Here is a 13,395-nt window from a genome sequence, read left to right on the forward strand (position 1 = left end):
GCTCTGGTTGTGGCTCCCCAATAAATATCAAGTTGAATGAAATTAAAAACCCATGCTGGTAGATTTGTCAGTGTTGTTGATTTTGTCAATGTTGACTTGGAGTAGAATCTTTATAGCATCTTCTAAGTACCTAAAAGAGTCCCTTTTCTAATAGTTTCTTGCATGAAGAGACATGTCTCTGTCACAGCAGCCTTGGTCTGTAATGCAGTTTAACCTCCACGCCACCAGTGGGCCCTGTCAGGGAACACAGCAGCCTTGGTCTGTAATGCAGTTTAACCTCCACGCCACCAGTGAGCCCTGTCAGGAAACACAGCAGTCTTGGTCTGTAATGCAGTTTAACCTCCACGCCACCAGTGGGCCCTGTCAGGGAACACAGCAGCCTTGGAGCACCTGGGCAGGCTGTACCCCAAACAGCTGTCCATGCGGGATGTGGGCGGGGCCAGCGCCATGCACTACGCCACCGTGGGACGATGTCAGCGTGCCATGCAGCTCATCGTCAAGGCAGCCGGGGCACAAGGTGAGAGGTGACATCATAGCATGGGGGAGGGGGGAGAAGTTAAAAGGCAGTGTCCGTTCCCAGGGGCGCCGTAAGGGCATGGATGCCCGGCAGATGCAGGGGGCCCGATATTTTACAGAAGCCCGATATTTAACGGGTGGGGCGTCCATCCCATATATGGCATGAATGAAATTAAAGAGCCACATGTGGCTTCTAAGGACCATTCTGAGAAACTGTATGGGCTGTAAATTGTGCAACAAATGAAATACTCAAGGACTATCAGGAAAATGTTCCGTTTCAATGTGACTTCACAATGATAAGAAGGAATGAACTTTGCACACTTCCCTCCTGGGTTTACTGGGGGCAGACAAAACTTTTTTGTCGCTCCCCTTTCCTCCCAGAGCTGGATGCGCAGGATGTTGAAGGCAGCACATCGCTACACTGGGCTGTGGACCGGAACCTTCTAGAGAGCTGTGAGGCTCTGCTCAGCCTAGGGGCCAACCCCAACATCCTCAACGCCACCCTCATGTCGCCACTGCACCTGGCTGTCAGCCTGAAACACAACACCCTGCTAAGTGTGAGTGTGTGGAGAGTGGTGTATCTCATATCCACATCACCCTGCTAAGCGTGAGTGTGTGGAGAGTGGTGTATCTCATATCCACATCACCCTGCTAAGCGTGAGTGTGTGGAGAGTGGTGTATCTCATATCCACATCACCCTGCTAAGCGTGAGTGTGTGGAGAGTGGTGTATCTCATATCCACATCACCCTGCTAAGCGTGAGTGTGTGGAGAGTGGTGTATCTCATATCCACATCACCCTGCTAAGCGTGAGTGTGTGGAGAGTGGTGTATCTCATATCCACATCACCCTGCTAAGCGTGAGTGTGTGGAGAGTGGTGTATCTCATATCCACATCACCCTGCTAAGCGTGAGTGTGTGGAGAGTGGTGTATCTCATACCCACAAGACCTGGCTGAGTACGAGTCTGTGGGTGAAGTCATGTATCTCCTACCCACTATACCTTAATATGTGATATGGGTCATTTTTTTTATTCATTTATGGGATTATGCAATTGATAGGAAGATAGAAGTGGCTGCAGATTGATGTTGAGATGCGATTAGAAGCAGTGAAAGATATGGAGCAGGACTGGCATCCTGCCGACCCACGGAGATTCATCTCATCAGTGTCATTAAGAAGCCGACGGACCTTCAAAGCCGGAATGTTAACATTTCTATCACTTTTGTTCAAGGTGCTACTTTCTAACAAGAATATAGACATCAACCTTCAGGGTAACCATGGAAACACGGCTGTGATGTTGGCTTGCTCTATCGACAACTGTGAGGCACTAAGTATACTGGTGAGCAGTGAGAATTCTGGGTAGAATGCTATGAAAAGCATGTTCTGGGATGCCTTATGTATATTGGCAGCCCAGTATGTAATAAATATACTGGTGAATGATGGGAGGAAGACCAGTGCTGCTGCCGTCCTCTCCAGTTCAGGCACGGAGCGGTCATGTGCCGGCAGAACAAGCTGGGACATTTTGCCATCCACGCGGCCGCCTTTGCTGGGTCTCAGAGGGCCATGGAGGCGATTCTGAAAAGAGGTGAGATACCTTCAGAAACCCACATAGAAACAGGACCACAGAGGGGTCCTGATAGCCTAGGATACCAGTTACAACATGCCTGCAAGTTTTTGTGAATACTGACATTCACCCATCGGCTCCACTGATGTCACTTCCTGTGGTTTTCTGCTCACACGCAGGTGAGGAGATGGGCCACACAGTGCAGGCGCACATAAACTATGCAGACAAGTCCTTCAGCAGCCCTCTTCACTTAGCTGTGCGTGGAGGAAACATCGACGTCATAAATCTGTGTATCGCTAAAGGAGCAAAAATTGATCAGCAGCAGGTAAACTGTTTTCCTGGAGTTCTTCACTTTATATATCCAGTGTTCACTGGAAGTGGCAATATTTCCTCTTATAACAGATGGGAACCACCATGTGTAATATCGATAAAGTCGCTTCGTCTCTGTAATGCAGTGTAACAGACCCACTTCTAGTCTGCAATGCAGTGTGACAGACCCACTTCCTCTCTATAATTCTCTGTAACAATCTCTTCCTTTCTGTAATGCAGTGTGACAGGAGCCACTTCCTCTATAAAATGCAGTGTACCAAACCCACTTCTAGTCTGTAATGCAGTGTAACAGACCCACTTCTAGTCTGCAATGCAGTGTGACAGACCCACTTCCTCTCTATAATTCTCTGTAACAATCTCTTCCTTTCTGTAATGCAGTGTGACAGGAGCCACTTCCTCTATAAAATGCAGTGTACCAAACCCACTTCTAGTCTGCAATGCAGTGTGACAGACCCTCTTCCTGTCTGTAATTCTGTGTAACGGAGCCACTTCCTTATTGTAATACAGTGTGACAGATCCACTTCCCGTAATTCTTTGTAACAGAGCCATGTCCTCACTGTAATGCAGTGTGACAGACCCACTTCCTGTCTGTAATTCTGTGTAATAGAAGTGCTTCCATTCTGTAACACAGTGTGACAGACCCACTTCTTCCTCCTGAAACAGAGTGACAAATCTACAGCCCTCCACCTGGCCTGCACACAGGGGGCACTGGAGGTGGTCAAGCTCATGTTGTCGGCGTACGACAGGGTTGAGGACATTATCAACATCACTGACGGGGCACTGCACACACCCCTGCACAGGTGGCCAGCACTGTCCCTTTTGGCCGCATGACTGATGAATTACTGGCAAAGTTGAATATTCAACATACTTCTTGGTTTTGATAGAGCACTGACACTGACTCATATCTCATCTTTCACAAACTACTCTATTCTAGACTATTCTGCATCACACTGATTCATCTAACTTGGCTGTTGTTATTATAATGTCTTTTTAGTTAACATTCAGAACACAGCTAAACATTTTTACAGATTTCTGAGCAACCTTGTTAAGCCAGATATGTGTCTTATAAATAGACAACTGTCCTTAATTATAAGACCTTACATCACTCTGTGTAGTTCCACAGCCAAGAGCCGTCTAAATGAGTCCAGGTCAATAATTACCACTTTTTACGAGTCTTAAACATACTCTTCATTTCCTGCTGTGCAGTTTATCTTGTCCAGTGTCACAGTGTAAAGGGGAAATACTCTCCAGCACTATTAATGTCTTATCACTCAAACACACTGTTCTATTTTCCATTTAATAAGACAAGTACAGCTAGGCCAGCCGCAGTGTTATGATTCATAATGCTTTGTATCATAAAGTTAAATAAGCAGTGCAGTTCATTATGCTTTATGGTCATGTTTATTAAAATCACTGTCTGTGTCTCTCCTACTAAATCCACACCGGTAGCATTAAAACAAACCTTAATGATCCAGTGTCTTCTCTGTCTGGTGGTTCTGCTCCCAGGGCGACCATTTTTGATCACATGGAGTTGGCAGAGTTCCTCATTCTGAAGGTACAGTGACCTGCATGCACTACAGTTCACCGTGTAAATAGTCCTGCACCAGTACACTCATTCTGAAGATACAGTGACCTGCATGCACAACAGTCCACCGTGCAAATAGTCCTGCACCAGTACACTCATTCTGAAGGTACAGTGACCTGCATGCACAACAGTCCACCGTGCAAATGGTCCTGCATGCACAACAGTCCACCGTGCAAATAGTCCTGCACCAGTACACTCATTCTGAAGGTACAGTGACCTGCTTGCACAACAGTCCACCGTGCAAATAGTCCTGCACCAGTACACTCATTCTGAAGGTACAGTGACCTGCATGCACAACAGTCCACCGTGCAAATGGTCCTGCACCAGTACACTCATTCTGAAGGTACAGTGACCTGCATGCACAACAGTTCACTGTGCAAATGGTCCTGCACCAGTACACTCATTCTGAAGGTACAGTGACCTGCATGCACAACAGTTCACCATGCAAATGGTCCTGCACCAGTACATCCCCTTTGAATCAGATCTCAGGCCAAATTTAAATGCATAACAGAAAGAAATACAGGAAATATATGAAGTGAAAATTGTTTGGCATTAATAGAGAGGCTCAGGATGATGTCTGCTTGCACAGTGATTGGATAACGCCTTTCCACAGGGCGCAGATATCAACTGCATTGACTGTAAAGGAAACTCCCCCTTGCTTCTGGCTACCAGCTGTCAAGCTTGGAGAACTGTGAATGTTCTACTGTCACATGGTGAGTTAAACATAGAGAACTGTAGCCTCCTACAGTCACTGGGTGAGTGGAACATAAAGGACCTTAACTGTCTGCTGTCACATGATGAATGGATCCTAGAGAACCTTAACCTCCTACTATCACTTGGTGAGTGGAACTTAGAAAACTTTAACCTACTGCTATTACTTTGAGAGTTAAATGTAGAGAACCCTAAACCTCCTTGGTGAATGGAAAGTAGAGAAGCCTAAGCGTCATATTGCCATTGGGTGAGTAATACATGGACAATCTTATCCTTCTGCTTTTACTGGGTGAGTGTAACGTAGAGAACCACAAACCTCCTACTATCACTTTGTATCATTAAGTTAAAGAGGACATAAGTTTGACCCAGAGGACCATCTCACTAAGGGCCACAAACGGATTTCCAGCCTTTCAGTCATGGACCTGTGATCTGTCCTCGTGTTAAGGATTCGAATACTCTTCATGATGTCTAGACCGAGAGATTGATTGTTTCGTGTGAATTCCAAGGGAGATTGTCAGTGTCACGTATTTGTGTGCTTCAGGAGCAGATCTGAAAATTAAGGACAATTCTGGCTGCAACTTCTTGCATTTGGCTGTTTTGCAACCAAAAGGACTGAAAAATCTTTCAGAAGATATTCTGCAGGTAATGACAGTGCTGTAGTCCCATCTGTAAGCTGATGTCACTCCTGGAAACGGCCACCACACCTGTCTATAGTCAAATAAATATGGTGAAGAACAGTCAAGGCCTAACTAGACTGTGATGACATTGGTGGTAGCTGTCAGGTCTGGTAGCTTCTGGTTGCTTCTTCATAGCTGGACGATGTCAAGGCCCTGCTGAGTGAGGAGGATCAAGATGGCTGTACCCCCCTGCACTACGCTTGCAGACTCGGCATCCTGGATTCTGTCAAAAACATGCTGGGTCTCAACGTCTCGCTGGGCCACAAGTCCAAAGAGAAGAAGTCCGCACTTCACTTTGCAGCCGAGTACGTAGAAGCCAGAGGACTGTCTGTACCAGGGGTGGGCAGTCTTATCCAGAAAGGGCCGCAGCCAGAGGACTGTCTGTACCAGGGGTGGGCAGTCTTATCCAGAAAGGGCCGCAGCCAGAGGACTGTCTGTACCAGGGGTGGGCAGTCTTATCCAGGAAGGGCCGCAGCCAGAGGACTGTCTGTACCAGGGGTGGGCAGTCTTATCCAGGAAGGGCCGCAGCCAGAGGACTGTCTGTACCAGGGGTGGGCAGTCTTATCCAGAAAGGGCCGCAGCCAGAGGACTGTCTGTACCAGGGGTGGGCAGTCTTATCCAGAAAGGGCCGCAGCCAGAGGACTGTCTGTACCAGGGGTGGGCAGTCTTATCCAGAAAGGGCCGCAGCCAGAGGACTGTCTGTACCAGGGGTGGGCAGTCTTATCCAGAAAGGGCCGCAGCAGCCTTTTTGTACAGAATCCAATCACCAGATCAGCTAAACGAACATGTTTGATGTTTACACACCAAAGGTACGGACGGATCAACACATGCCAAAGGCTTCTGGAGAACATGACTGACACAAAGCTGCTGAACGAGGGAGATGAGAGCGGCATGACACCCCTACACCTGGCTTCTCGTGGCGGACACTTCAAGGTCGTGCAGCTTCTGCTCAGGAAGGGGGCCTTGTTTCACAGGTGGGTGTTACCCTATTTTCATGGTTCAATAAGGGGGATCAATTTATGTGGATAAAAATGGGGAGGAGCCTAGGTACACCCTATCCCAGACATGGTCACAGTCATGCAGATAACACTGCAGTGGTTAGTGGCACTCTATATCACCACTCAAATCACGCATTTTTGTGGGGCCCCCTATTGGCCACAAAGTGCCACTACACTAGTGAAAATGAGGTACCCCAAATGACTTGTAATGTCGGCAGATATGTAGTAACCCATAGTTTTGGCTGTCCCATTCACCAGTCATTCTGGCCTGTTTTTTCACTGCGCTTCTTAGCGATTATAAAGGTTGGACTTGCTTGCATCATGCTGCAGCAGAAGGATACACGCAGACCATGACTGTTCTCCTGGGCTCGAATATCAAGCTGCTGGACAGGGTGGATGAGGATGGGGTATGAGCCAGCGTACACAGACCTTAATATGCTAAAACACATAATATGACTTCACCAGTATTAGAGTATGATGCTCAAATTAGTAGCGTTTGGTCTTGGTGACACATTGACTACAAGATGGGTGCCATGTAACCAAATGGGTTTGATATCGGTGCCAGTATTTTGAAAGTTGTGGGTTCAAATCCTATAATCATATCATTGTTGGGCCCCTGAGCAGGTGCGTTCAACCCCAACTGCTCCAGAGACACTGGCCAGTTTTGCTCTCCGACTGCAAGGTTCCCCTGACTTGTACGTTGCTTTGGATGTCAGTAAATGCGATGTTCCCTGTTGGCCCGATGGGCCGTTGGGACAGAGCACAGCCCTGCATGTGGCCGCCAGGGGAGGCCAAGCCCAGGCGGTCAAGCTGCTGCTGAATATGGGGGCCCAGATGACACTCAACAAGAGCGACGCTTCCTTCCTGCATGAAGCAGTGCATCATGGGAGAAAGGAGGTGACCAATGTCACGATCGAGAGTGACAGGTTGGTGCAATGCAGCGTGGGAAACAGAGCATCATGTGCCCAGGCAACTTGTCAGTCACAAACAGAGAGGACTGTACCCTGAGCTTTCAGTATGGTTTATTAGGCATATAAACACAACCATCTGTGGCCCGAGGTGAATCAGGGGGACATTCGCTCCTGACAGCTTAGACAAAGCAGGGAAGATTGATGCTAGACACTCTGAAAATCATAGCAGTAGAAACGACAGTCCTGGTCTGCAGACTGAAGGTCCTATAACACAAGGGGAGCAGAAGAGACGTTTGATGAAATCTCGGTGTTGCAGATGTGAAGAAGCCCTCACCACGTTTAAGCTGGACTCGACTAAAGGCTACCCTGTGATTAGCCTGATAGAGAACCTACCAGAGTCTTTCAAGGTTTGTTCACATTACAGAGATCATACACGGGATTGACATGAGCCCTTATTGGCATTTGCTTGACAATCAAAAGCTAAAAAGTTCAGTATTTATTTCAGTTCCTTCTAGACACATGTGTCAAGGAATCGGAAGACGACCCCAACAGTCACAATTATTCTGTAAGTTTGCATTTCCTGTGTGGGAGTTGAGACCTTACTTACTGAAACCTTCACTCTACGAGTATGCTGAGTCCTTCGGGTTTCTCTTCACCCACAGATCGAGTATGATTTCCAGTGGCTGCAAGCTCCAGTGAAATTTGTAAAGCAAGACAAACAAAATAAGGCCAGAGCAATTCAGCCGCTTTGGGCCCTCAATGTAAGTGGAGATGTCAGTGATTTTTTTCAAGAAATATGTAACCATTGCAACAAAATATTATTTGGATATAAATAAAATGCTTTGAAATTGATGAATAAGCAGAGGAGCTTCCACCCATCCAGCAGATAGAGTTTCCTTTTCCATATCAACAAATTAGTCAGAAACCTTTATTTATGTCTTGATTTTTTTTCTGAAAGCTGAATCTGTTTGGTCACCTTTGGTTTTCAGGTATTGTGTCTATTTTCTATAGCCAATTTAATCCCAAAAATGTGTTCAAAATATTAAGTCACCATTACTATTTTTCTCCCTCAATCTCTGCTGGAAACCAGTTTGTGCACCAGTGATTGTAGGATTTATGCTGCAAGTATGACCAAAGGACCAGACAGCTGCCTGTCAGTACAGATAGTGCTGGGAGAAGTATTACACAGATCAGAAGTTAGCAAAGTTAGCATCATTATTAGTTATAATGACCATATCTGTAATTATTGCATGTATGTAACTGCAGAGACCATAATCTGCTTATAAAGCTGCATCCCTTTGTGTTTGTTTGTTCCTTTGCCAGACGATGGTGCACTTTAATCGCATAGAACTGCTCACTCATCCCGTCTGCAAAAAATATTTGGAAATGAAATGGTGAGTATAAAGTCTGCACTTCATCATCTTCGCAGATCGACTGTATCTGCAGATTCCAGGTTCTCCACCGATGAAATGTACATTTACATGGCTATTCAAGAGAACCTGAATGACGTGGCATGTGATAAGTCACTCCATCTGTAGAAAGGTTGTGCTTGATGTAATGAGTGTGGGCTCCTTTAATCTGCCACAGGAATGCTTATGGCATCAAAGCACATCTACTCAACCTGTCTGTCTACTGCCTGGGTCTGCTGCCTCTGTCCTACCTCATTGTGACCATGAAGCCCACTTACCAAACATCACCCACTGCCAATGGAACCAACGTCACCATGACCTTTAACTCGAACAAGGTAGCGTCTTTAGCTTTTCAAAGTCCTGACGACAGTCCTCCGTACATTCAGAATCTACCTGCCACGTCTCGTGGTGGTACTGTCCAAGGTAGCCCAGATGTCTCCCCCATAAATTGGACCACTCCTTGCCCAATCAAGAAGCTAAACGCCAAATCTATTAGACATCATTGCAACCAAGCTACACATTTACAAGGGCACACACATCATGGCTGATGCCAAACCACTTCTCAAATCATTCATTTTGTATTTTCCAATTCGTCCAAATTAATTTAATACATTGAAGATTCGTTAATTATGACTCACAATGATTAGAACCTCATTATTATAGGGCCTTATGTCCTTGTGACGCTTTAAATGATGGTCATCAATCAGCCATTACCTGTAGTTTTACAGAAAATCTACCCGAGCATCTTTTCCAGACCTAAACACTATGATACATCTGCTTCCCACAGTCTTTCTTTGCCACCATCTGCATGTTCCTGGTCCTGGCCATGAACCTGTATGTAGTCGGCAAGGAGGTGATACAGATAAGTCGGCAGGTACCAGCCCTCCCATGAGTTTTGGGGTTCTGTGAGTTTTAGGAATCTGTGAGTTAGGGTTTCTGTGCTGTTCGTATCCTTCCCTTTGTGTCTGTACTGTCTGTGAGTCTTTTGCTGCCTGGGTCCCTTGCTGTTTAAGTACCATGATGTTTTTGCTTCCTTGTCCTACAGCGTTGCAAAATCATCCAAGAGATCTGCAATGGCCTTGACTGGCAGTCCGCCATCTTCTCCCTAGTCTTTGTGATTGCTCTTCTTCTGAACAGCCAAGGGACATTTCACTGGAGAGCAGGGGCTTGGGGAGTCCTCACATCCTGGATCAATTTCCTGCTCTACTTGCAGAGGTGTGACTTCCCTTCACTGTTACGTGTCGTCGGCTCACCGAAGTCCATGTCATTGAACATCACTGGCTTGACTACATCATTGCTGTCAATCTCCTTGATTACATTATTGCTGTTAGTTATTATCATATTAGTCATATGGACCTCTAACTATTTGCAGTGTCCTCCGATCTCTGCTTTTGTACAGATTTGAACATTTTGGGATCTATGTGGTGATGTTCAGAGAGATCATGCGCACCTTCATCAGCATCATCATCCTCTTCTTTTTCCTGATGCTCGCCTTCGCTCTTGCATTTTATGCCCTCATGGTCGGACAGGTATCCACACATACAAGGCACATTGTGCAAGTGTTTACTCACACGTCTTGGTGTTTATCTCTTCCATTGTTTCCGAACCCAGTCCTCAGGGACTCACAGATGGTGGAAGCTGGGAGGAAGCTAAAACGTGGACTGTCTGCGGGTCCCCGAGGACTGGATTGAGAAACACTGATCTACTCGATTGTACTAAAGGTAATAGCAAGTATGTGCAGAATTCATGGGGTTTCTTCTGTTTTGCAGAAATATTTTAACAGGCTGGAGCTCTCCGTGATGCAGACCTTCGTCATGATGGCAGGGGAGATAAACTACCAGGACAACTTCCTGGAGCCATACCTCAAGGGCAACCTGCCCTTCCCCTATGATTCCTACATTCTCTTTGTCTGGTTTCTCCTCATGATGCCCATCCTGCTCATGAATCTACTAGTATGTACTATTCTTTTGTCTGGTTTTTTCCTCATGATGTCCATCCTGCTCATGAATCTCCTAGTATGTACTATTCTTTCGTCTGGTTTCTCCTCATGATGCCCATCCTGCTCATGAATCTACTAGTATGTACTATTCTTTTGTCTGGTTTCTCCTCATGATGCCCATCCTGCTCATGAATCTACTAGTATGTACTATTCTTTTGTCTGGTTTCTCCTCATGATGCCCATCCTGCTCATGAATCTACTAGTATGTACTATTCTTAACCCTCTGGAGTCTGAGGTCTCTCAGGCACTTTCAGGGTAGTCTGACATGCCTGGACATTTTTAAACACCTATCTAAAAAATATTTATCCCAAGCGCTACAAATGTTTTTAATCAGCACAAACTCAACACCAATAATCTGAGACTATGTTATTATTCTATTCTTTGTTAAAATCAACTTTAAACATACACTTGTCAAAAGCCTACTTTCAGAGGTGCTGGGAAATTGTAAAAAAATCACATTATACATTTTTTTAGCAGAGACTTTTGAGCTCTGAAGCGTATGGACATAGGTGAATGCGACATCCTGAAATGTTATGTGGTTTAATTACTAAAATGTTAGAACTTTGGAGTGACACTATTTTTTTTTCAGTCAGTGTCCTACACAATGAATATCGATGAGATAGGTGTCATCACACCTGTAATAGTTTGCATACTGTCCATCAGTCTGGAACGTCATTGTCACTGCCCCCCACAGCCATCACTTTGTAAAGGCAGGGTAAATTTTACGAAAAGAGACAATAATAGCCTTTTTACAGTTTATAACATGCAACAGATTAAATGTCGATGAATACAAAGTGCAATCACATTATCTTACTGAAATAATACAAAACAATAACAGTATAATCGCATGATAAATTGTCAGTCCTGATCAGGACGCCAGACTTCAAAACAGTTCCTGTCTGGTTGAAGCCAAAGGTGCACATCATACGCTTTTCACTTCCCAAGAGTTTCTGATTGTCTAATAATATTGCAGCATAGCGGAGCCTATCAGCATATCCTAGCATGCTCGGCTACCAGCATATCCCAGCATGCTCGGCTACCAGCATATCCCAGCATGCTCGGCAGCCGTGTACATAGCCATGTTCGTATTTGGCGTTGTAAATACTTAGGCTGTGTCTTCGGTTTAAGGCTCGAGTTAAACCACATGGCTCATTCACAGAACTGTACTTCACAAAGAGGCCGTACTGCTTCAGTGTCTCTTTGTGCCTAACAGATTGGTCTGGCCGTTGGAGACATTGCAGAGGTACAGAAGGACGCTGTTTTGAAGCGCATAGCTATGCAGGTGAAGCATAATCCGTTGAAGTTTAACTTTATTTCCATATGGGTACAAAATAATTCTTACAGAAAGCTACTGCAGAAATACAATATGAAGTTGTGCATTTAGACCAGGGGGGGGGCGATCTTATCCACAAAGGGCCGCTGTGTATGTGGGTTTTCTCTGCAACTCTCTAATTAGGTCACTAATTAGAGGACTGATTGGCTGAAGAGTCCCCACATCTGGGTTTGAAAAGCTGACCTACAGGTTATCCCAAAAACCTGCATACACACCGGCCCTTTGCGGATAAGATTGCCCACCCCTGATTTAGACAATACACAAATGAAACTGTTTTCATGGCTGTACTGTAAAATTCTGTACTGTTTCCAGATTGACCTTCACACCAATCTGGAGGAGAAAATGCCAAACTGGTTCATGAAGCGTGTCGACAAGGACTCGATCATAGTCTACCCAAACAGAACATGCAAAGTAAAGGCATGTAACCGAAATACTGAGAGAACAAACATCATTGAACCCCTGAACTGAACTGACGCCATTATAGACCTTTACTAGGATATCACATTTATGTATCTCAGCTGAACTCTTACCTAATAAGCCAAAATGACACCATCATATGTAGAGAAATAATGCAATTTCTTTAAACAGAACAAAGCTTTCTGGTTGTGGGGGAAATACAGTGAGGCCCACAGTCCTGTGAGCATATCCCGCTGTCAGCTAAACCCCGTGGAACAGGAGTTAAATAAGCAGAAGAACAGGTGAGGGATTCTTTTGTAGCCGTAACCAAGCCCTTCGGCCCACGTGAGTTTTGAGTACCCCCTGGTGTTCACTGTGGGAAATGTTCGTGTTTTCTAGGCTAAAGCAAATGTCACGGGTGTTGGAGAATCAGCACAGCCTTCTAAAGCTGATCATCCAGAAAATGGAGATCGTCTCGGAGGCTGAAGAATCAGATGGACCGCAGCAGTTCCGTGATGGGCCCGCTAAGAATAAAGTTTCTAAATCTAGACGGTGGGGGCCGGTGCTGAAGGCTGTGATGAAAAGAAATGACGTCGCACACGCAGAGCGTGCAATGAATCGGATGTGACGTCACATGGCAGGGATCACAAGAGTATCTTAGTGATACAACACATCCATACGTATTTAAATTGGACAATGTTATATTTACGAATACGGTGTTGCAATTTTAATTTTAACGTATCTTGTGAAACTTCATGTCAGTGCAAGTAATATGTTTGGTCTTGGTGTCACAGTCGTTCATCGTTTCTGTAATTTCATGCACCTGTCTCAATTGTGATACAAATAAATGCAACGGAAATCTCCAAAACGAGTCGTGTTTATTACATTAACGCATTTTTATTAATGAACTGAAATTGAAACAGACGTGTCGCTGAAAACGTAACTGAACTGTACTTTCCTTGTGTAATGG

General features: G+C 45.3%; 1 protein-coding gene across 1 annotated transcript; it reads left to right on the top strand.

The window, feature by feature from the left end:
* Positions 1-371: 371 nt before the first annotated feature.
* trpa1a (transient receptor potential cation channel, subfamily A, member 1a) lies at positions 372-13,053 on the top strand. The gene is made up of 26 exons (XM_072711704.1): positions 372-517; positions 898-1,073; positions 1,744-1,851; positions 1,989-2,097; positions 2,256-2,401; positions 3,070-3,206; positions 3,913-3,961; positions 4,605-4,704; positions 5,244-5,344; positions 5,515-5,684; positions 6,189-6,353; positions 6,670-6,784; positions 7,137-7,303; positions 7,605-7,695; positions 7,794-7,853; positions 7,951-8,049; positions 8,612-8,682; positions 8,876-9,032; positions 9,485-9,571; positions 9,743-9,912; positions 10,097-10,226; positions 10,467-10,649; positions 11,910-11,978; positions 12,342-12,440; positions 12,687-12,727; positions 12,825-13,053. Exons 1-26 carry the CDS (start codon positions 421-423, stop codon positions 13,051-13,053), a joined length of 3,126 nt encoding a protein of 1,041 aa, XP_072567805.1. The 5' UTR covers positions 372-420.
* The last annotated feature ends 342 nt before the right edge of the window (positions 13,054-13,395 follow it).

This window comes from Paramormyrops kingsleyae, chromosome 4 (assembly GCF_048594095.1).
Source record: "Paramormyrops kingsleyae isolate MSU_618 chromosome 4, PKINGS_0.4, whole genome shotgun sequence".
Classification (NCBI taxonomy): domain Eukaryota; kingdom Metazoa; phylum Chordata; class Actinopteri; order Osteoglossiformes; family Mormyridae; genus Paramormyrops; species Paramormyrops kingsleyae.

Coding starts and splice junctions, on each gene's coding strand:
- trpa1a (XM_072711704.1), top strand. CDS start 421: ATGCGGGATGTGGGCGGGGCCAGCGCCATGCACTACGCCACCGTGGGA. Junction 5,685..6,188: donor GCACTTCACTTTGCAGCCGA/GTACGTAGAAGC, acceptor TACACACCAAAG/GTACGGACGGATCAACACAT. Junction 8,683..8,875: donor AAATATTTGGAAATGAAATG/GTGAGTATAAAG, acceptor AATCTGCCACAG/GAATGCTTATGGCATCAAAG.